Source organism: Gobio gobio (assembly GCF_949357685.1).
Source record: "Gobio gobio genome assembly, chromosome: 17".
Classification (NCBI taxonomy): Eukaryota; Metazoa; Chordata; class Actinopteri; order Cypriniformes; family Gobionidae; genus Gobio; species Gobio gobio.
Genome location: NC_137110.1, coordinates 6,303,040 through 6,328,926, shown reverse-complemented (window position 1 = coordinate 6,328,926; position 25,887 = coordinate 6,303,040). Strand labels below are relative to the sequence as shown.

Sequence of the window (25,887 nt, the reverse complement as noted above, 5' to 3'; positions counted from 1 at the left end):
GCAAGAAGCTCACTAAAGAGAAACAGTGTAAAATGTCTGACTGAACATGAAACTATTGCTGTATCTTTCAACATTCCTTGTGATGCTCATTTGTGTTTGTTTTGTGCTATAACTAGTAGTAAAGTGGAAGAGATGATCGGTTCACACCTCTTGGAGTGACAACCAAAATGACATTTACCTCCGACAGGGCTTAAGCTAGTCCCAGACTTAAAATGTATGTTTGAGCTGTTTTAACTGAAAGCAACTTATATATCCTTAAATATCCTAATTGAACTAAGGTCTAATCCTGGCTTAATCTAAACAGTGTCTGTGAATCCAGGCCTTAGTGTTTGGTTTTCGTAATAAAATTGAGAGTTTGAAAGCTGAGACTTTGTTTAATATCAAAAGTATAATTTTGATTATTGGATGACAGGTGTGCTACAAATAATGTTCAGTGAAGATTTCGCACAACAGAAACAGTATATATCTTGTGATTTAAGAATCGATAATGGTTCATCAAAATGAAGATTGATTGAAATCAAAAATGTAATATTGTCGTTTTGTGTGCATGAAATATATGTTGACAGTCAAGACGTGCCAAAAAGTCTTGCTCTTCATTAGTGCACTCGTTTACTCTTAAATTTGTGCATTAATTCATCATTCTTCCATTTCTTCATTTGTTACGGCCGACTTTCCTCTCTAACTCATGGCACATTTAAAATAAGCAGGTTATATGAAAAAACAGGGCAGCACAATAATGTCACAGCACAAGATTTGCTGAACTCACAGAATCCGTTGAGGTCCTGGTTGCTGGTGGAGAACGGATCGTCCTTGTGTAACGTGCTGACTTTTCCAGTGCTTTTATCCGCTGTGCCTACGGGTCCCATCTCTCTCTGCGTACTGCTGCTGGCAGTCTCCTTCTGTTTTTTAGCTAGTTTCCTTCAAAATCATCCACAACAGGACAAGTTTATACACATGATCGAAAGGAGAAACTTCAGTGTCGTAGCAATGCTTTCGGCTAGTGCAAACTGTTTCACTGTTTTCCAAGCATGCTTGGATATGACTAGTAATTACTTCTTTTTTTTGGGACAAATTATTAATATCAGTTATAAACTTAGTGATGCTAGACTTGCTGGTTTTAGGTTAGACCTATATGTTCAACAGCATGAGAGCACTAAACCAAAGCACTGCGGAAAATGACAGACAGACAATGGACACACAGAGGACAAGTAGTGAGAATGGCTATTGTCTGCTCAAATGGCATTGACTAAGATATATTGTAAAAAAAACAATTCTGCAGTGATATTTGCCAGTATTAGATAAAAAGAAAGAAAAAATTAAACCTCAAATCAAGAGAGCGAAAACTCAAAACCTTGCCATGCAGAACAAAGACGATTGGACACTAAGTATATTGATCAGGAAAAACTTGTACATGAACATATTCACTCGTAGATGCTGCAAACAAATATATTAGTATGCTTTAAAACAGTTGCAAGATGCTTAAAAGGGTCATTATAGAACTGTTGGAATGGATAGAGCATCAATTAGAGAATATATATACTATATGCATTCAAGGAGCAATACAATCTATAATGAAATATTGCATCTATTATCCAGATCTATTAATAGGCATTACCTATAGATTTGAATGCTTCTCGAAAGTATTTTTTCCTAATTAAAACTGTGGCACGTTAGAAGTGACCTAGCACCTAGTGACCTACTCTGACACATTAAGCAGTTTTGTTCAAACCTGGTTTGCAACAATTCCTGATCTCATCCCACCTCTGTACCTGTGATTCCCTGCATTATTACCCATAAAAATAGGCCAAAAAAGTAATAATAAAAAAAATAATCTATGGCAGCCGACTTCACTTCTGCTGGTCTTTGATTTGTTGATTTGTCTGGCGGTTCATAAGCTGGAGATTTCCCACACGTTAGTACACAAAACTTCAAGGAAGATATTAGTGTCAGCGATGGATTGGAGTCATCCAATAAAATGACTCCTTGATTCTCCAGGTCCCACAGAACACCATTTGACCTCAATATGTGCTCCCTTCTCTTACGGGGCCGTGCTGATAATAACTCTTTGTTTTGTTATTTTCTCTACTGGGAATTAAAAAAAAAAAAATCAAATAAAGTTTCAGCTTCCACAGAAACCAGGCCAGCCTTTAAAATTGGGGCCATCTTACCTAGGTTGGAAAATAAATGCAGTAACATTGGTTTTTAGTGACTGAGGATCAAAAGAGGACAAAAACTGTTCAGAAGCAGGTCTCAACATCAAGAAGCAATGAGAGAAGGGTCACGACTTTCCAATTAAGCAGCCAAGCATCAATGTGATTGCTGTAGAGTGCTGATATTTCACTGTATAAACTGCACACCAAAACCTAGTGTGCTCCAACATAGACATCAACAGACCATCAGGTCAGAGTATTTTATAATGCAACAGCCATCAAACAATAAAACTCACTGAATACTGCAGTAATGGGTCTCGTTTCAAGTGCCACAGAATCTGGACATATTGTAAGTGTCATAAACTATAGATAATCCTTATTTAATTAATGCCAGAGCAGCACTTCGTTAAAAGTGAAGGCTATACTATAGTTAGGGCACCATAAACAATCTTTATAGCACCAAATTTGTTAATGGCATATTGTAAAAGAGAGGGAGGGAGAGAGAGAGAGAGAGAGAGAGAGAGAGAGAGAGAGAGAGAGAGAGAGAGAGAGAAGAGAGAGAGAGAAGAGAGAGAGAGAGAGAGAGAGAGAGAGAGAGAGAGAGAGAGAGAGAGAGAGAGAGAGAGAGAGAGAGAGAGAGAGAGAGAGAGAACAAGAGAGACATAGCTGTAAAATAGAGATGAAACGTGTGGAAAATTCGTATCATCATTATAATTACCAAAATTAGCTGGAAATGTAAAAAAAAAAAAAAGTTTTATTGCACACTAAAATAATTTAAAGTTTAGATCGAAAACCAACAAAGCACTATATGCAATTTAAGTTTTTCATAAACATTAAAATAATAACATTAACAATAATGTCTGGACTTTAAATGAACAAAACATTTCGGTTGACTTATGACAAAACATATTATACGAACATGAACATACTACAGGCCCTATTTTAAAAATCTGAGCGCATGATCTGAAGTGCATGGTGCAGGTGCACTTAGGACGTGTCCGAATTCACTTTTGATAGTTTAACGACGGAAAAAACTGTCTGCGCGCCCGGCACATGGTCCACAAGGGTTGTACCAAGCCTCTTAATGAGTCATAAGTTGCTTTTGTGTGTAACGTGCAATAAACCAATCAGAGTCTCATCTCCCATTCCCTTTAAAAGCCAGTTGCGCTCGCGCCATGGCAGATTCGCTGAGTCAGTTTAAATACATGTGTGTATTGCCACGATTGGTTAAATAATTTGCCAATTTCATTCATCATTACTGCAAAGGTCATTCTGATACATGCAATGACTATCCATTATGACATTTTTATCTTTAGTTTATGTACACAAAAATAATATTTTTAGTGTTGGGAATCGATAATTTAAAAAAAAACGAATTAATCGCATTGTTTTCTGTAATAAACGCGATTAATCCCTAATTTTTAATATTTTTGGAGTTTTTAAATTTTTTTATATATGTTACTCTCTAAATTAAGGAAGCAACAATTTAAAGACAGCATATTTTAAATATGTGTTGTAATGGCATCTTTTTATGAATGAAGGCCAGTATCACTGATACTAATGTCTCTATATGAAACATGAATGACATTATATTACAGTATAACTGAAAGCTACCAATTTCAACATTTATTAGGCTTTAAAAAACATATTTTAATTTAAGTGAACTTAAAACAATCTTTAAATAAACCCATTATAATAAATGTTATATATACACCTGTGGCCTTCCCTGTTAGACATATACAGAAACGTAATAGTTATCAAACACCTTTCTTAACTGCATAAATAATAAATGAAATCTAGATGAATCATCTTTTCTCTGTTAGCGTTGTTCTTTGATGAACATTAATGACAGACATCATCAGTGCTGCTGTCACTTTAAGATCAGCCGCTGCCGAACATGACGCAGATCTGACACGCTGTCCCGCACATCTCATTTTCTCACATTCATTTAAGACGTTATTTAACTAAGACTCATATTATGAGAATATTCGACAAAACTGGCATTTTGGCAACATTCTCTGTGTTGTCGGTATTGTTTGAGCGAAAGAGAACTCGATGTGTGCACGAGACTGGCACAACTAGGGGTCTGATTGAGACGCACACACACAGACAGGACATTGACAGCGTGTTCTCTTCTGTCTTGTCGTGCTTAGATTATTTAAAAGCATTTACATGAATAAGAGCGTGATCGTATAATGTAACACTGGGCAAAAATGTATATAAGAATGAACGCTGTATTAATTGCGTTCAATTTTTTTATTGCATTAAAATGAAAAAAAAATAATTGTTAATTGGCCCAGCACTAACTATTTTACATTGTAATCCTTTTATTTTTAATATTTAAAAATGCTGCTGCCCTGTGTGTAGAGTGTATGCACATTGTGCAGCCACCTATAGCCACATACTACTTAAGTAACACATACTGCGCTATTGACTTTAGAGCAGGTTTTTGTTGGTCAATGGCGCAATCGTTTTCAGTTCCTCAAAATAGCAACACGCCAACAATGCACCTGAACACACCTGGTTTCACGCCCATGGGTGAACAGATGAGCGCGAGTGCATTTGCTATTTAAACAACGTGGCGCTGGACGTGAAAATGATAACTGCGTCGGTCTGAAACTAGCTAAAAACACTTTCGTTGCGCCTGTAGCATTGTCAAACCGTTTCATTGTCAAACTGTTTCATCTCAACTGTAAAATTAATTTGTTTGTTTATTTTCAGGGAAAAATGTTCTCTTAATTCATGCATGAAATTCACCAAATGTTCATTGATAAAGATATCACATTGGGTAGAGCTCCAACTAGAATGCTGGAAATAGCACAACGCATATGCATTTGTGACATGAGAACATGCAAAGACAAGAGAACATGTCAAAGCAGCATTAGTAAGCATGCAGAACATCTCAAAATAACCTTTACACTATCCCTATTTTTCAGATGCGTGCACACACAAGGTTGCATTAGGTTAACTTGTAGGGCAAGGCACTTGTAAAGGGGTTTTATTCCCAGGGAACACAGTGTTAAAATTGAATTGGCTTCTTTGAATGTCACTTTGGAAAAAAAGCATCTGCCAAATGTGTAAATGCATGCACGGATTGCACGCACAAACTTAAGCATGCTGATAAATCAGGAATAAACATTAACATCATGCTATATTATGATTGCTATACTATACCATCCAAAAATCATAGTAAAATCATAGTAAAAAAAAAATAATTCAAATAGTGTAAAAGCAGAAAGTGGTATCGGTTTTATAACAGTATGCACTAAGACTAATATGTATGAGATTACATACAGTATTGGAAGTTTTTATCAAAAGCTTTCACAGATCTCAGATCTCTTTGCTAATGGTAAACTCTGTTTAGACAAAAGTGAAGACACAATCACTGATTGCAATACTAAATCAGAATGTGCTGACCTAACCAAAAAAAAACCCCACTCAATTATGCCCATAACATAACCCTATTGAAACTGAGAACGACTCGCTCTCCGGATTTGGGGAATATATTGGCGTCACAGCTTTAGCCTGTAGCTGTCAGTCTATGCCCTCTCAGATGATATCCTTTTGAAAGAGCTCCTCCTGGCTGTGTTCCTACTTTCATCTATATTTCAGGAGTGGAGAGAGAGAGCAGGGAGAATGCACATAGTAGTCCGACTGTGAATCTGAGCTTTTAAATCCTTTAACGTGCGAGGTAAACATCCTGCAGCTAGGCTCTGCTGCACACAGAGCAAATTAAACAATCCCGCACAGTAAAATGCTGAGGCAGGCATAACAGTCGAGGTAATAGTAAATAGTTTAAGCGTAACGGAAAAGTAATAAAAAGTAGAGGTGGAGTCCGCTAACCAAAGGGAATATAAGATAACAGTGGAGCCACATCAATTTGCGTGCACATGAGGGCAATTTATAACTGTAGGCATGCTAAGATTTCAATATAAACTGAAAAACTGTAGGTATATTGCACATAAGATGGTTTATGGGTGAAAATGACTGTGTTTGTCGGAACATGGAAATATAGCAGAGTTAAAGGAACACGACACTATTTTTGAAAATACTCATGGGACGGCTCAAAGTTCCTCGATTATTACGCAGGAATGAGAGTATAGTTCCTAGCCATATCGGCCTAAAAAATCACAACTTTTCATTTTCCGTCGGTCTTAGAACATGATGTAACTACAGAAGAGTCAAGTTTTAAAGGAGCACTCCTCTATTTTTGAAAATCATTTTCCAACTCCCCTAGAGTTATACAGTTGTTTTTTATCGTTTCCGAATCCATTCAGACGATCTCTGGTTTTGGCGGTAGCACTTTTAGCATAGCTTAGCATAGATCATTGAATCTGATTAGACCGTTAGCATCTCGCTCAAAAATGACCAAAGACTTAAGATATTTTTCCTTTTAAAACTTGACTCTTCTGTAGTTACATCGTGTACTAAGACCAACGGAAAATGAAAAGTTGTGATTTTCTAGGCCGATATGACTAGGAACTATAGTCTCATTCCTGCGTAATAATCAAGCAGCTTTGAGCGGTACCATGAGTGCAGCGGCACAATGATATTACACAGCGCCTGAAAATAGGCTAACTTCTGTCAACATAACCAACGTGACAACCTGCTTACACAGAGAGCGTGCTGGCGACTATTTTCAGTTCCTATCCATATCGGTCTAGAAAATCACAACTTTTCATTTTCCGTCGGTCTTAGTACACGATGTAACTACAGAAGAGTCAAGTTTTAAATAGGAAACATTTCTAAAGTCTTTGGTCGTTTTTGAGAGAGATGCTAACGGTCTAATCAGATTCAATGATCTATGCTAAGCTATGCTAAACGTGCTACCGCCAGAACCAGAGATCGGCTGAATGGATTCAAAAACGGTAAAACTCAACTGTTTAACTCTAGGGGAGTTGGAAGATAAGCCTATTTTCAAAAATAGTGGAGTGTTCCTTTAAATAAGAAAAACATTGAAACTCTTTGGTCATTTTTTGAGTGAGATGCTAACGGTCTAATCAGATTCAATGATCTATGCTAAGCTGAAATAGTCGCCACAAAAATAGTGGTGTGTTCCTTTAAAACATTGGTGCAAAGTATGATGAAGTATTAAACTGATTCAACAGTTTACTCCAAATTAAAGTTCTCTTCGTTTTGAAAAGCTTTGTTCGCCATGGCAAAGTTAAGAGACTTTTGGCCCTAAGATAATTGTCACTTAACTCTAACTTGATTTTCATTTACTTCAGAAACTGGTAAAAGTACTAGGTAGAAATGGTGAATAGGAAAGCATAAATTTAAGACAGGGATTATTGATTAGATGTTCTGTATTTAATGCTACTTACAGGTAATACGAGTAGGAATACGCATTTCTTCTGGAGCAGCAAGATGAGGACAAAATAAAATCAAACAAATAAAATAACATGATCAAATAAAATAAAAATTAAAACAATATGAAAATTAAGCAATTGTCAAATATATTGAGAATAAAATAAAAATATGAAAGTATTCGTGAAAATATCACAAAAAAAAAAAAAAATAAGAATATGTAAAATAAATTATATAAAATATCAAAAAATAAAACAATATTAAAATTAAGCAATTGTCAAATAAAATAGAATAAAAATGTGAAAGAATTAGTGAAAAATAACAAAATAAAAAATAAAGGAACAAAAAAGACAAACACATTGATTAGTGATCAGTATTGTAAATAAAGAGATATTTAATGATAAGACTAGTTTCCTGTGCTAATGTTTGAATGAAATGTAGATAAGCTACAGATAAGCATGTCTGCCACCTGAGGCTGTGTGGCTCTGGGTACATTTAGGTTTGTAAATATCCTTTGCATCAGTATTAGTTAGTAATAGTAAAATGACCATTAAGCAATAAATGAAATGTATGAAACTGCACATCTGGCTCCCCTTCAAGTGAAAAAAGAGTGTGAATGAGGACAAAGAGAAGGAAGACAGTGTGTGTATATGGTATGAATGAAGTACAACGGGGCTTAAGGCAATGCCTCAACAAAACATGCTTTTCACTACTCGCACAGTGTATGATTTCAGATCAAATATACATGTTTTATTGAACATTGATGGAGCAACAGATTTTGTGTGAAAATAATTCATAAAAGTGATTTGTTTTGATTAAAAATCTTATAAATACCCATACGAGAAGTAAAAGGCTCAGCATGGGGTTAAAGGCACAAATTAACAAGTTAATATTTGTTAAAAAAAAAATCCCTTCAGCAAAGTTTGCACTGTTTTCTGTTTATTGTCAATAAAATATATTAACCTAAAAGTGTATTTTAAAAATACAGAAACAAAATTATTTTAAAAAGTAAAGATTCTGAAAGCATTGATGGAGGTCCCATAATAATTCAATATAGATTTACAGTAGTAACAATAAATTATATTTTATTATATGATTTGATTAATTTATTATAAATATGGTGATTATCTCTAAGGTGGACACCCAACTTAAAATATGATATTTCCCATCTGAATCAAACCGTCATGTCATCAAATGGAAAAGTCAGCCGTCTGTTTATTCTCATGTTAAATATTGTGCCTTTCGCCCCAACAGCAGCGGCGCGTTTTACCCCAAATACCATACTTTTACATTTTCTTCCGTTATTGAAAAACTGTTGCTGTAATTACCTTGAACAAAACTGAAAAAAAAAATTTGTCTCAAAATATAGACATTCATTTTATTGTTTTTTCATTTGCTACATAAATCTAAAATAAATGTAAAAAAACATTAAATATTACATCAAATTAGCACAGAATCAACTGTCCATGATCAAGGATCTAAAAAATGTCCACGTGCATCATCAAAAGCGTTTGGTAAGAAAAGTGCCGAGCTGAATTTTCGTGCTCAAATGCGCCTTTAGCCCTGTTGTACCCTATATCGGTGAGAGTGTGTTTGGACAGCTAAAGGGATGGACAGGGATGGTGGGTGTTTCTCAGACATATTGCAGCTCTGTTCTCTGTTATGAGCCGAACAGAGACAGAAAGAGAAAGGAGGAGGACAAGAGACACCAAAAGCAGTTGGCGAACATCACGCTTTTGCTACTCTAAAATGAGGCCTTGTCATCAACGTGTCTCAGTGTTGACGTCTCTGTGGACCGGTTCCTTCCAGGTAAAGACAAGAGGAGATGCTATCCGGAAAGCTAGGACAGCAATAGCAGCCTGATATGATAATAAAGACCAGATGGTGTCTGTTAATGGCGATTCGATTAACAGTAATATTGGGGATGATATGCAAGTGAAGTTGTCAATTAGCGGCTTCGTGGCCGTCTGCTTCCTGACTGCACACACTGCTTTTTATCGCTCTCCCGAAACATGTTTCAGATCATTTTTTACAATTTATAAATAACCTTCACATTTGCCACTTTATGCTGAAACAAACCCACTAAAGGAATCATGTATTAGCCTGAGTTATTCGCTTTTTAACTGTAGGAACATAGTATATAGATTATAGAACAGTTTGTTTTTTAACACTAATGATACACTGTAAAAAATTATATAATCAATAATGACACCATACGTTTTTAAGCAATTTTTCAACTTTTTTTATAAGTTATACAAGATTTAAGTAACGTTTAAGTCAGTTTAAGACTTAAAGGGTTAGTTCACCCAAAATGAAAATTCTGTCATTAATTACTCACCTTCATGTCGTTCGACACCCGCAAGACCTTTGTTCATCTTCGGGACACAAATGAAGATATTTTTGTTTAAAATCCGATGGCTCAGAAAGGCCTCCATTGGCAGCAATGACATTTCCTCTCTCAAGACCCATAAAAGGTACCAAAGATGTCGTTACAAAGTCCATCTCACTACAGTGGTTCTACAATAATTTTATGAAGCGACAAGAATAGTTTTTGTGCGAAAAAAAAAAAATCTAAATAACAACTTTATTCAACAAGTTCTTGTCTTCCGTCTGGGCCTCTGACGTGAACTCACGAAGCACCACGACGCATGCGCGAAAATATGACGTAGAGCCGGCGTTCCTTCATCTTCCTCTGCTTGTAAACAAAGTTCCTCGCTTCCGGGTCATGTGTCAGAACGAGAGCCATATTCTCATGGTGCTTCGTGAGTTCATGTCAGAGGCCCAGATGTTTTTTTGCGCACAAAAACTATTCTCGTCGCTTCATACAATTATTGTAGAACCACTGTAGTGAGATGGACTATTTAACGACGTCTTTAGTACCTTTTATGGGTCTTGAGAGAGGAAATGTCATTGCTGCCAATGGTGGCCTTTCTGAGCCATCAGATTTCAACTAAAACATCTTCATTTGTGTTCTGAAGATGAACGGAGGTCTTACGGGTGTCGAACGACATGAGGGTGAGGAATTAATGACAGAATTTTCCTTTTTAGGTGAACTAACCCTTTAAAGACTGATTGTACTTAAAAATGTTACAGTGTATCAAAATATCCTTCAAAATTTGCCACAAAACTTTACGACACAAACCCACCAAAGTAATGATGTTTCAGCCTGAGGCCTTGTCCACACGTACACAGGTAATTTTATAACCAGAGTTTTTCCTCCTTTGTTTTAAAAAACAATCGCGTCCACACAAGCACAGTTTTAAAAAAAAAATCTCTGTCCACATGAAAACGCAAAACCACGCTATGATTGGCTGCCTGATTTCCACATGGTCCCATCCACGGCAGGGATGCCATGGGCTCAGTGAAACCCTTCTACAAGTTCCTTTACTGGACTCAGTGACAGGTAACTGTATACACAGGGGCAGGGCCATGGGCATCGGAACCATTGTATGTGGACAAGACCCACCCACTTTTTACGATCAATGATATTGGACCCACCCACTTTTATCATCTCTAACATTCAGCACATGTCTGTTTACCTACCCCTAACCAATAAACACTTATTATTAAACACATGTTAGACGCTTTATTTCCACTTTTCTGATATTTTCTTCATTTTTATTGAAAATAAATGCCTCTCAGATCTGATATGTGATGGGAAAAGGGAGAAGATTAAGCTCGGCGAAAGGCGGACTCGAACCGTGGGTCGATTTGTGTCAAAACTAGATGCAGTGCGTCTTACCCCTACACTACTGCCACTCTAAATGATATGGCGATGATATGAACTATACGTTTAGCAAGCAAAGCGGTATATTTGTTTGGCATCTACTCCAGTAAAAAAATTCTGAGGACCCACCCACATTTTTTTTGCTTCCGACGCCCATGGGCAGGGCCCAAGTGGACTGAAGCTTCACACACTAGCTTTCTATGTTGTATTATTGCATTCTGGCGCCTCCGTTCTGCAATACAATGAGATAACTGCGCATGTATCTGTGTACATGTGATAAGCGCTGTTAGCAGAGTTATTCAAAGCTACGTCCGCCATTGCATAGACTCCACTCATGCAAACAAAAGCGATAACGGCGCACAATCTGAAGTCAAACAAAGGAGAGAACGGTGCACACTTTGACTTAACAAGCCGAAATCTCCGGTTTCACCATCTACACGACAACGCTGTAACCAGAGTTTCTAAAAAGTTTTCAAAAAAGTCCGGTTTCAGTAACCGGATACTGCGTTTGCGTGTGGACGAACAGCCAAACCACGTAGAAAAAGCTGCGGTTTTGAAAATACCCGTGTTCGTGTGGAAAGGGCCTGAGTTATATAGTATACAGTTCAAAAGTTCCCACCATGTATAAACCTTCATGCTGATATGAACCTGCTCAAGAAATTATTTCACGCTAACGATTTGCAAACAATCTTCAAAACCTGCCCCATTTAGCACAAACCTTTACAATAATACAAACCCGAATAATCATGCATCAGCGTGTCAGACTAACTCGTTGGCTCACAGAGCTGCATTAAGCCACACGCACACACTAAATTCCCGCCTGTACGCTTCCTGTATCATAAAAGCAAGCTATGGCACCCAAACTGCTCGCTTTATTGCTAAAGCAGCACCAAAGTAAATATATTTAATGACCCTGTGACTTCTCTGTAGGCAATAAAAACACAGTTTGGATATGGGCCGTTATGGCAAATGTGTTTTGCGGCGGGCTGACGGTGCTAAAACAGATGCAAGCGGTCGATGCGTTCGGCGGCATGCATATGCAGCGGGGGCATCCATCTTTGGCCATTTCATCTCAATGGCCCTTTAAAATGGCCTGCTGACATTGTTCTGATGATATTAATAAAAGAGAGCGAAGTGAAGAGCACCACGGCGGGCGAAGGTGGCCATAAATATTAATAGAGTAGAACTGCGAGGAGCTCGCAGCATAAGTGGCCTCTTTATTATTTTTTTTGGGCTCCCCCATGATTTATCATCATTTCTGGTGTGAGGAGAAAGTGTGATACACACAGTGATGTTACACGCCTGTATTGTGTCTTTACATGGGAAGGAGGGAGGGTGAGGGAAGACAAGACAAGAAATGGTTTGTTAACTTGACAAAGGTTGGTTAGTTTAACAAACTGCCAAAGTCTTTGTACAACTTTATTTCAGCTAATGACTGTGAAGAAGATGCTCTGATTTATTAGATCATAAAATTGTTCATTCATCCATTCGGGCTTGAAAGCATATGCACAATCGGCTGACAAGCATGTAGAAGTGTGCACACATGGATACACACCTCACACACCTACTCTACTGAATTAATAGAACTTTCTTTCTATCTATCTATCTATCTATCTATCTATCTATCTATCTATCTATCTATCTATCTATCTATCTATCTATCTATCTATCTATCTATCTATCTATCTATCTATCTATCTATCTATCTATCTATCTATCTATCTATCTATCTATCTATCTATCTATCTATCTATCTATCTATCTATCTATCTATCTATCTATCTATCTATCTATCTATCTATCTATCTATCTATCTATCTATCTATCTATCTATCTATCTATCCATCCATCCATCCATCCATCCATCCATCCATCCATCCATCCATCCATCCATCCATCCATCCATCCATCCATCCATCCATCCATCCATCCATCCATCCATCCATCCATCCATCCATCCATCCATCCATCCATCCATCCATCCATCCATCCATCCATCCATCCATCCATCCATCCATCCATCCATCCATCCATCCATCCATCCATCCATGTCTGTCTGTCTATCTATCTATGTCTGTCTGTCTGTCTGTCTGTCTGTCTGTCTGTCTGTCTGTCTGTCTGTCTAACCATCCGTCTATCTTGTTATTTCGTTCGTTCTGTCTGTCTGTCTGTCTGTCTCTCTGTCTGTCTGTCTATCTATCTATGTCTATCTATCTATCTATCTATCTATCTATCTATCTATCTATCTATCTATCTATCTATCTATCTATCTATCTATCTATCTATCTATCTATCTATCTATCTATCTATCTATCTATCTATCTATCTATCTATCTATCTATCTATCTATCTATCTATCTATCTATCTATCTATCTATCTATCTCTGTCTGTCTGTCTGTCTATCTATCTGTCTACCCATCCGTCTATCTTGTTATTTCGTTCGTTCTGTCTGTCTGTCTGTCTATCTACCTATCATCTGTCTGTCTGTTCTAGATCTATATATATATATATATATCTAATATATATATATATCTAATGTATGTGTGTGTTATCACATTGCCCTCCTGTAGCAATCATCTATTATTCATGTCCAATTGCTTTATGTCTAGGTCTGTCATTGAACGAAACCATAGATGTTCAAGAGTGTCACTCCCGTGTGTTGAGTGCAGGGCCTCACAGAAACCTGTGTATCGGTGTGTGTGTGTGTGTGTGTGTGTGTGTGTGTGTGTGTGTTTAATGGTCTGGGACTGAGTAGTGTCCAAACGAGCTCTGTCCGAGAACGACTCCCTCATTGCTCCATCATAATGCTGACTGAGGTAGAAATAGACCAACACTTTGTGAAATAGCTGTGCTGCCTATACATATGATTACACACTGAATCATCACATCCGTCTATTTTCAGCAGGGTCAGTCACAATCCACTGTATTTCATATATAATATAGCTGCACCTCATGAGAACTCATAGCAATGATCTGGAAACTTCTCACTTCATGCTAAAAACCAGGAAATGACTGAAGGTACTTAAAGGGGTTATGAGTCCAATCTTTCTCAGTCTTGAAATAATAGGATTCTATGCAAACGAAGGATCCCAACGCTAGGAAAGTTTATTTTTAATAAGGTATTTTAAGCGTTCAGGCGGAACAAGAGCAGATCATTTCAGGTGGATTGTTCTATGAATCTGTCAAAAAGACTGCAAAGACGATGAAACTGAAAGATGAGGCAGAGCCAATTATTTTACCTGACAGTAAGCACTGATACTTATTTCACCTGCAAAGAGGTAAGCCAATAATCACAGAGAGTGTTCACAAATAAGATTTTTTTGTACTGCGAAAAAAAATTATTGTGGAAAATTTGCAAGAAAACATGACTAAAGTACAGTACGGAGACTCTACAGTGAAATGTACAGATAAAGCCCTGAAAATTTGTGTGCAAGATAAATTTGGGTAACACTTAACTCAAAGTCTTTATTATGAATGTATTCATAATGGCGTGACATTAACACTCGCCAATCCACCAAATGCGGCTGTATTTCAGCAGTGGCGTGTAACGTAGTCTCTCCCACTTTGATGGGCTGAATTATGTATAATATATACATTTTTCAATTGTAGTCTTTTAAAAAAGCATCTGAAATAATAAACTAAATGCAATTTAGTGTTGTCGAAAATATAGATTTTTCGATGCTGAAATATCTGAAACGCTTCCAATACTCATTACAAACCCGCCCGTTCAATTTGCTCCAGGTGAATATTGTTGGTGCTACAGGGCTTGGATTTCGACGTATTGCACATCATTTGACTAATTTCCACATAAAGTCGCCTCCTAGTACTAAATTGAGTTCTTTTTAGCTGCTTATTGCGCTTAAACAGTCAAATACACACAAAATAATGTCAAAATGCCGGTCTTGGCGAGTATTCACGTAAACACAGTCAGTTCTGTTTTAAGTGAACATAAACAGTTGAGAAAGAAAACGCATGTGTAACAGTATAATGGATCAGTGCGTCAGGTCTTAAAGAGACAGCAGCCTAATATTCCTGCTGCCAAATTATGAGATAATATTAAAACATTTCAACATAGTTTTTTTGTCGATGTCAAAATTGTGGCCAGTGAAAATGCTGAATGGCTAGTAACTTTGAAAACCACAGTTAATGTCAAGCCCTGTACGTTTTATATTTTCATAAATAATTGGAACCAAAGTTAAAATGCATTATAATATTTCCAGATTCCTTGTTACATCAGAATTTAGTTGTTTGTCATGCGTTTTAATGCATTATACGTTCTAAAGGCGTAACATAAGTATTATATTATAACTGTAGTTACAATTATTCATGAGACCATAAAATACATTATACAGTGCATTACAAGACATATTGCATTAGAAATATTTTATAATGCATGAGCAAAGTTTATGTGCATATTCAAACATTTTAGATATTAGATACCAATTAGATATGAACTGCACATTTTAATATTTTTTCGGGAAAATCACATTTCAGTGCCTTGAAATACAAGACAGAAATTGCTATTAAAGGGGGCTGATGCATGTCAGCTTATGGAATATTGCTATAAATATTTCAGTGTGGTTATGTTTAAGGATTTCAAAGAGACCTTATTTTTAATATTGATTCATGGTGCTGCAACATTCTATTTAACAGGCTGAAAAGAAAGCCCACAACGCATCGGTTTCTGGTTCCGTATTCCAAAGAGCCACTTTATAGCGTATTCGATTCCAACAAGAAAACATACCATAAACCATAAATCGTTTACCTGTTACTGTTGCCCTCTGTAATCCAAGCCAAACGACCTTAAGCACTGACATTATAATGTCTTCTCAGTAATGTTGCAGTTGTGTGGATTTTGTAAGATTACAGAAAAGACCTGGCAACCTCGGAGCTTTAAGCTAAATCCTCTATACAGTTGGCTGTGTAGGTGGCTTGGCGTGGGAGTAATCATCCTTTGCCTTCATGAACATAACATATTAGCTTAACGGCGTAGTGCTGCGCACAAGGCAGGGTTGTGACAGTATTAAAGAGGAATAATTACCAGCTAGCCTGGATTGTGGTGTGAAGTGTCGTTTGAAGCCACTCTCTGAGCGAACAAGAGCAAATGAAGTGCCCTTTTCACTGTAATTGTTGCACCATGGGACACATGCTAATGCTATTTATGAGAAGGTGATCTAACAGGCAACAGGATTCGCTATAGAAATTAAACTTATTTTAATATGGTAATGTAGTGACATTTGATCCGCCCTTAAATTTCCCGGCACAAATCACTGCAGATTTATCTAACATTTAACAGCGACAATGCACAACAACAAGCAATTAAAATAAGAGTGAGAATGCAGAAGAAAAAAAACACATTAAACACAGGCCACACTGATAGCGAGCAAAAGCGTAATACTTTCACAATAAACACCAACAACCACTATTGCTCTGCTCCGAAACCTAGTGAACTGCCTACGGAGTCAGCCTTTTAAGGCATCATAGATGCTCAACAGATGCTGCCTTGTTTTTAATTGATGAGTCATTGATGTATTCTTCACCCCAAGTATACATTCAATGCAAACCCAAAATGCATCATGAGCTCGTTAAAAAAAGAAATCTAAAATGGTGACGAAATTGACGACGCAAATCAGTTTTCAGTATCGAATAAGAGCTATTTTAGGCTATTTAGAGCATCGCAAATGTGTTGAAATAATCATTCTGCATGACGCATGGAGTTTTTGCATGTGCACATTGTTCCAAATCAGTCAGCTGTGTTAGACGGCAGGTGGCTTAGTAGGCAGTGAGGCAGCTCACTAGGTCTGGGAACAGAGCTTATATTTAAACACTAATACAAACAAATCAAGATGATAGTTTCCGTGCATGTGCCAAAATGTGAATGGCAAAAACAAGCTAAATTAAAATAAATGAAGATACGTCTATACCATGACACAAATGGGTTCAAATCAAACAGAATGGTGTGCGAATGGGCTCAGGATGCGTACTGTGGCTAGAATTAAACATACAATACCCCACACTTAGAGTTCTCCAGGTGTGGATTTCTCTAGCAGACGTAGCCCAGAGGAGAAGAAATAAAAGACAGGGTATGAGTCTAGAGGTTAAGTCACACGCGCTCACACACGCTCACACACTAACATCACCTCTTCATACTTCACAGCATATAATACAGCATCTGAGGAGTTTCCTGTGTGGTAGGCCAAACAGTGAGGGTGTGTATTGCGCTGCATGCAACTCATCGAGTTTTGACTGAAATGGAGAAGCTTGAGTGAGAAGTGAGTGCTGAGATGGAAATGTTACGTTGTCCCATGCCTCACATATAAAGCGCTTGTTATACATCTAAACCTAAAAAATGCACTATAGCTAGTATACCTTAAAAATGCATCTGACTTTACCATATGAGGTTAGTTATGAAGTGTCAAGAACATGTGTGGGTCACATTTCACCACAAAATCAAAAAAATAAAGACATTTTAAGACCATTTTTTTTTTTATTATTAAGATGAAATTCCCAATACTGCAGCACAAAAAACATATAATTCTCATTAAGGAAAAATATTAAATATATAAAATGTACTGTATATATAAATGTAAAATATTAATGTATGCAACATGATAATGGTAAAGTGCTAATGTATTCTGAAGTATTTAAAAATTAATTAAAATCTAATGACAATCACCATAATAATGAGAATTTCTACTCAAACATTAAAATGTTACGGTAATGAGAATTCAAGGAAAATGTTTTTAATCGTGATGAAAATTGTCCCACACAGGCTCATTGGAAAAACGCACTTGAGGCAACATTTCTGCAAAACACGTACCAATACATACTTATCGCTGCAGTTTCCAACAGAAATGAACACTAGAGGCAGTAAAACAGCAAGCACACTAATTCCTTTTCATACAAAATTATGATTAGGGGCTAATTATGGATTAATAAACACATTCTAAAAAATGCTGGGTTAAAAACAACCCAAGTTGGGTTGAAAATGGACTAACCCAGCAATTGGGTTGTTTTAGGCAAACATTTAACCCAACCGCTGGGTTAAAACAACCCATTCACTGTGTTAAAACAACCCAATTGCTGGGTTAAAACAACCCATTCACTGGGTTAAAGCAACCCAATTACTGGGTTAGTCCATTTCAACCCAACTTGGTTTGTTTTAACCCAGCATTTTTTAGAGTGCAGATCCTTGCAAAATATTATGACCTCAAAACACTTTTTTCCATAGTGCATGTTTGGTTTTTCTAACATACAAAGCTTGCTCGGTAGCTCAGGTACGAATCCTGTGAAACACGAGTTATGAAGATGACTAAAATCAAACTAAAATGGCATGGTTCCTTCAGCAATTGCCTTTTCATGTCACATTTGCTTTTGTTAACACTATCTGGTAGGTTTAGGGTTTAATGTAGGTGACCATTATTTTAAAACGTGATGGACCAATGACCTTTAAGCACCACTCACTGGACTTCAATTCTGAACTGCACTCGTTAGCCTGGATGCCAGCCGAATTTAGCCCCGCCCACAACATTTGAGGTCGGGAGGTTCGGTCTGGAAGTTTGGTTCGGGCCAATCAAATTGTCAGGGCGGGCTTTATATGATGATGGACAGATAACGCAACGTTATCATCCACGTCACCAAAGAGCGCTTGGGTTGAATTTGTTCTAATTCTAAATGGAGAACTTGTTCGTGTATGCGTTCACCTTTACTATTTCTCTCAAAATGATGATCGTGTTGGTAAGTACTCAGTCTATCCTTAAACTCTTTTTATAACACCGGCAAATATCGTTTACACTCTTCTTCTTCTTCTACTTCTTCCAGCGTGCGTGCAGTTGAGTTCTGTTGACAACTATTCGTCGCTCAACATACATCACTTACTTTGTTGCTCTGATTGGTTGTAGGTCTATCCAATTGAGTGCAGAGGCATTTTCTTTCCTGGTTCGGTTGAAATACATCCCATAATCATAGCAAAATGGAGCAGTATCAGACTCATATTCTGACTAGAATCTGAGTATGATGACGTCAGGCTAGTGATACGTAAAAAACCTACGTAATAAAACTCTAGAAACGATGTCATTCACGTTCATTTGTTTCTGATAAAACTAAACACACTTTTAGTGCAGTCACTGGACATTTCACTTTGAAACTAAACGTTTTTGTCGCAAAACGTGCACAACGCAACATAATATTTTGCAGAACTGTTGCCGCAGGTTTCCAATGAGCCTGGCCTGAAATTGTCTCAATACAAAAAAGCCCATAACAGGGTTTATTTTATTAAAAATACTTTGATTTGGGTTGAAATGTGACCTAGGCCTGTTCTTGACAGCTTTTGTGAGACGAGGAAAAATATGGCCTATTGCACATAACGGGTAGCATACAGAAATGTGAAATGGCACATTAGACTTTATGGAGTACCATCACCAATGCATGTTCTTTCAGGTCGAGTATGCTTAGGTATCCAAACTGAACGGCACCAGAGCCAAATCTCCTGCGACTCAATGCAAGAAGGCAGCCACAATTCCAACTTTTAAAAGATATGCGAGGCATCCATTATTAATTACAATCTATCCTAGGCTTGGTCAAAGACGCCTGAGGGGACCAAGAAGTAAAACATCAATTTGCCATTAGACTCAGCCTGTCCACTCCATTCATCCTTGTATTATTAGTCTAAAAATGAAGTCCATCTCTCCTGCCTTTAAAAAAAACATGCTTTAAACAAGCTCTGAGAGATAAAAAAGCATAGCTTATGAGCATTTTTGACCCCACAGAAATAATTCATGGTGACTGAAAGACATGTAAAATGCTGCAATTCATGAGACATCATCGCCTGACTTAAGTGCTGGTGTCAGTGGCTAAAATATGAATGATCAAAAGTTGTTGAGGGATAAGCAATTTTGTCTTTTCTCCTGAATACAAAATGTGTTAGTGTGCAACTAGAGAGCAGACATCCACAATCATCGCAAATTGAATTCTTGAGTTCTCTGATGCTAAAAATGTACAATTGTAGTGGCCTACACTCTAAAGAATGCTGGGTTAAAAACAACCCAAGTTGGGTTGAAAATGTACAAACCCAGCAATTGGGTTGTTTTAACCCAGCGGCTGGTTAAAACAACCCAATCGCCTGGTTAAATCAACCCAATTGTCTGGTTTAAACAACCCAATCGCCTGGTTAAATCAACCCTATCGCCTGGTTAAAACAACCCAATTGTCTGGTTTAAACAACCCAATCGCTTGGTTAAATCAACCCTATCGCCTGGTTAAAACAACCCAATTGTCTGGTTTAAACAACCCAATCGCCTGGTTAAATCAACCCAATTGTCTGGTTTAAACAACCCAATCGCCTGGTTAAAACAACCCAATCGCCTGGTTAAATCATCCCTATCGCCTGGTTAAAACAACCCAATCGCCAGGTAAAATCAACCCAATCGCCTGGTTAAAACAACCCAATCGCCTGGTTAAACCAACCCAATCGCCTGGTTAAAACAACCCAAGCGCCTGGTTAAATCATCCCTATCGCCTGGTTAAAACAACCCAATCGCCAGGTTAAATCAACCCAATCGCCTGGTTAAAATAACCATTTCGCCTGGTTAAAACAACCCAATCGCCTAGTTAAATCAACCCAATCGCCTTGTTAAAACAACCCAATCGCCAGGTTAAATCAACCCAATCGCCTGGTTAAATCAACCCAATCGCCTGGTTAAAACAACCCTATCGCCGGGTTAAATCAACCCAATCGCCTGGTTAAATCAACCCAATCACCTGGTTAAAACAACCCAATCGCCAGGGTTAAATCAACCAAATCACCTGGTTCAAACAACTCAATCGCCTGGTTAAATCAACCCAATCGCCTGGTTAAATCAACCCAATCGCCTGGTTAAATCAACCCAATCGCCTGGTTAAATCAACCCGATCGTCTGGTTAAATCAACCCATTGGCTGGTTAAAACAAACCAATCGCTGGGTTAAAACAACCCAATCGTCTGGTTAAAACAACCCAATCGCTGGGTGAAATCAACCCAATCGCCTGGTTAAAACAACCCAATCGCCTGGTTAAATCAACCCAATTGTCTGGTTTAAACAACCCAATCGCCTGGTTAAATCAACCCTATCGCCTGGTTAAAACAACCCAATCGCCTGGTTAAATCATCCCTATCGCCTGGTTAAAACAACCCAATCGCCAGGTTAAATCAACCCAATCGCCTGGTTAAAATAACCATTTCGCCTGGTTAAAACAACCCAATCGCCTAGTTAAATCAACCCAATCGCCTTGTTAAAACAACCCAATCGCCAGGTTAAATCAACCCAATCGCCTGGTTAAAACAACCCTATGGCCGGGTTAAATCAACCCAATCGCCTGGTTAAATCAACCCAATCACCTGGTTAAAACAACCCAATCGCCTGGTTAAAACAACCCTATCGCCGGGTTAAATCAACCCAATCGCCAGGGTTAAATCAACCAAATAACCTGGTTCAAACAACCCAATCGCCTGGTTAAATCAACCCAATCGCCTGGTTAAATCAACCCAATCGCCTGGTTAAATCAACCCAATCACCTGGTTAAAACAACCCAATCACCTGGTTAAAACAACCCAATCGCCTGGTTAAAACAACCCTATCGCCGGTTAAATCAACCCAATCGCCAGGGTTAAATCAACCCAATCACCTGGTTCAAACAACCCAATCACCTGGTTCAAACAACCCAATCGCCTGGTTAAATCAACCCAATCGCCTGGTTAAATCAACCCAATCACCTGGTTAAAACAACCCTATCGCCGGGTTAAATTAACCCAATCACCTGGTTAAATAAACCCAATCACCTGGTTAAAACAACCCTATCGCCGGGTTAAATCAACCCAATCACCTGGTTAAATCAACCCAATCGCCTGGTAAAAATCAACCCAATCACCTGGTTAAAACAACCCAAACGCCTGGTAAAAACAACCCAATCGCCTGGTTAAAACAACCCTATCACCGGGTTAAATCAACCCAATCGCCAGGGTTAAATCAACCAAATCACCCGGTTCAAACAACCCAATCGCCTGGTTAAATCAACCCAATCGCTAAATCAACCCAATCACCTGGTTAAAACAACCCAATCACCTGGTTAAAACAACCCAATCGCCTGGTAAAAACAACCCAATCGCCTGGTTAAAACAACCCTATCGCCGGGTTAAATCAACCCAATCGCCAGGGTTAAATCAACCCAATCACCTGGTTCAAACAACCCAATTGCCTGGTTAAATCAACCCAATCGCCTGGTTAAATCAACCCAATCACCTGGTTAAAACAACCCTATCGCCGGGTTAGATCAGCTTTCCTATAGCTCAAACAGTAGAGCATGGCGCTAGCAACGCCAAGGTCATGGGTTCGATTCCCAGGGAAAGCAAGAATTGACCAAATGTAAAATGTGTACCTTGAATGCAATGTAAGTCGCTTTGGATAAAAGCGTCTGCCAAATGCATAAATGTAAATGTAAATGTAAATCAACCCAATCACCTGGTAAAAATCAACCCAATCACCTGGTTAAAACAACCCAATCGCCTGGTTAAAACAACCCAATCGCCTGGTTAAATCAACCCGATCACCTGGTTAAAACAACCCTATTGCATGGTTAAATCAACCCAATCACCTGGTTAAAACAACCCAATCGCCTGGTAAAAACTACCCAATCGCCTGGTTAAATCAACCCAATCGCCTGGTTAAAACAACACAATCAGCGGGTAAAAATCAACCCTATCGCCGGGTTAAAACTACCCAATTGCTGGGTTTGTCTATTTTCAACCCAACTTGTTTTTTTTTTTTAACCCATAGTGTAGAATCGGTTCCCTAACCAGCAGAATTTTTACTCAAAATGAACCTCAACATATTTGAAAACAAATAATGTGAGTTATCTATTGACATTGCTGATCTATTAAACAGCAAATTGAACATAGATGACATTGTTGCATAATAATCAGACAATGAACACATATCAGCATTGTGCTCTGTTGATGTGACAATGCCTTTAAAATTCCAACAGAATTTCTGAATTTGAATTGAGGTGGAAAAGATGCAGAATTGCAACACTGCCTGATATACTCGTCTTTCACTACAGAAAGGGACTTAAAAACTACCTTTAAAAGGTACTAAAATACCTCATCAAATATGTGCATGTGCTATGTATTTTTTTATGTTTGCTAGCTCAGCAACACTTAAACATGAACTCTTACTGACTGCCTTAAAAGGTAGCTGCCTACATATATAGCATAGAGGGAAGCAGCTCACTAGGGATCAGAACACAATGCTAAAGTTTTCAAACCGACCACAGTCTGAGCTGTGAATCCAGACTTGTAGAACTCTTGTATTTGCATATAACTTCTGCCACTATGACTCCCACGCATCAGAAAACTGACAAAAAAGCACAAGCTATTATTGTAATATCCGAGCGTCAAGATTCTGCCTTATGTTAAGCAAAAGTGCCCTACCTTCTTCCACTGTGGAAGATGAACACCTACTAAGGCCATTCATGGCTAACCTTTTGATTCCCGCTCTTTTAATAGCGAGATCTATCATTAAGTTTCAATTCACACCGCTCCAGACAGTGATGCATTAACAATGGTGCTGTCAAGCACTCCTTTACAATTCATGGTAATTAGAGCTTAATGATTTAGCTGGTGGTTTTAACCACTATTGTATTTCCGACTGTGGCTCGTATTGGCAATGTGTCATGCACTCTAACTAAAGTCCCCATGATCCCCTTGCCCTTGTGAACAATCAAACAGGTTAAAAACAGAAAGAAAAAGACCTAGGTCTAGGCTAATATGCATAAAGACGCCGTCAACCTAATCAGCTATTTGAGTAAAGCAGCATGAGTGCGGACACCAACTATGCCATGAAGAACGGGAATGGTCACAGTGGGATTCGGGCGAGATCTATAGGTAATTTACTACCGCCCTTCTGGTATTGGACAATGTGCAAATTATATAATTGACTTTCACAGATGTCAACTTTTTAAAAGTATGACATGTAATCTTCTCCTATTATACAGTGAAAGTCTGGCTCTTTGAAATGCAGAGAGAGTGCTTAACTACAATGTGTGTCTGGATATGTGCCAAGTTTATAATGCTCTTCTCCATCATTTGATGAAGTACTTCTGTCATGTCTTCAAGAGATATAATTCCTTTACAATAAAATTCTATTTACCACCGGTTTTCAGCAATTCATTATTATTGTACTTACTTGCTAAGTACAATTATTAAAGTTATTAAGCTATTAACTTAATTGCATCAGGCCAATAATCCTGATGTCTGTAAAAGCATGTTTGTGTAGAAAGGAGCTCTTTGACTAGAACAAAATATTGAACAAATGAAAAGTGAAAAAAACGAACCAACTAAACTAACTATAACTACTTACTTTCTCAAACTAGTATTTGAATCACTGTAAACCCTAACGCTCGAAATAATGAATTGGTTTGAGTAGAGCCAACTCAAATGAAGCAAACTAGTTCAATCAAATGAACTTTTATTAGTATTTAGAACTTCCTTTTTCTTTTGAGTTCTCAAAACTGACAAATTTTATGTCATCTGAATTTTTTTGTTTTGTTTCTACTAACTTCAATTTAGCTAAAACTGGGATGGGATTTATATTTCCCAGCATGCTTTGCCATGACACTCAAAAGGGAGAGTATATTATATATATATTATAGTTATATTGTGTTTTTTTGTGCAAGATTAACGTTAAGTGGGAGATTTAGTACTAACTTCAATTTAACTTCAATCTACAGAACAGTGGTAGCTGTTCTGTTGCTGACCGGAAAGCTCTACAGAGGGTGGTGAGGTCAGCTGAGAAGATCACCGGATCAGCCCAACCATCCATCCAGGACATATACCCATCCCGCTGCCACAAAAGAGCCACAAACATCATCAAAGACCCCACCCACCCTACATACAAACTGTTCACCCTCCTACCATCTGGCAAGCGCTACAGCAGTATGTGTTGCAGGACTACCAGACTCAGCAACAGCTTTTTTCCACAAGCCATCAGACTGCTCAACTCACTCACGAAAATTGGATTATAAATCCCTACCCCCACAACCCATACACACAAAGACTAAAATACATAAATAATGTATTTGCATAATACAATACATTTTTCTTTTTACTCCATGTACATATGCCAATATCCCCTTGCACAAGAAGGTAACAAGTTTACAAAATGTATTTATCTCCATGCTGCTACCTTGCACTTTTTCCAAATTGCACCTTGTATTGCACTATACTACACTAAAATACCTCAACCGAACTATATTTCTAGAATATCTATTTGCACTTTTCTAGTGGTGTCCTATGTTTAGTCTTATGGTTAGTCTGTGCTTAGTGTGTGTCAAGTCTTTCTCTATTTTTAATATTGCACATTGGAGTATGGAAGAAACGCAATTTCAGTCTGCTGTGTAATGTACTGTTGCATGGTTTTGATTGACAATAAAGTTGACTTTGACTTTGACTTTGACTAGTAGTGTTTAATGTTTTGTTATGCTAGTTTAGAAGAGTTTCTGTTATGTTGGTTTTGTAGGGTTTCCATCATAATGACGAGTAGAGCAAGAGCTTAGTTTGAGAACAGATCTATGTTAAATGTATTATATTGCTGTCCTCATTCAGCACGTGCTACACTAATGCTATCAAAGCACTGTGTGACCAATTAGCAAGGTGGCATTCACTGATTTAT

The 25,887-nt window shown here is 37.8% G+C and overlaps 1 protein-coding gene across 1 annotated transcript in view; it reads right to left on the bottom strand.

The window, feature by feature from the left end:
- ptprt (protein tyrosine phosphatase receptor type T) overlaps positions 1 to 25,887 on the bottom strand; it is a gene marked incomplete at its 5' end in the record, with an annotated part of 383,008 nt that overhangs the window by 77,723 nt on the left and 279,398 nt on the right. The window contains 3 exons of the mRNA XM_079841650.1: positions 767 to 918; positions 7,475 to 7,504; positions 17,196 to 17,228. Coding sequence (XP_079697776.1) covers positions 767 to 918; positions 7,475 to 7,504; positions 17,196 to 17,228 — 215 coding nt within the window. The remainder of the gene's footprint in view (positions 1 to 766; positions 919 to 7,474; positions 7,505 to 17,195; positions 17,229 to 25,887) is intronic.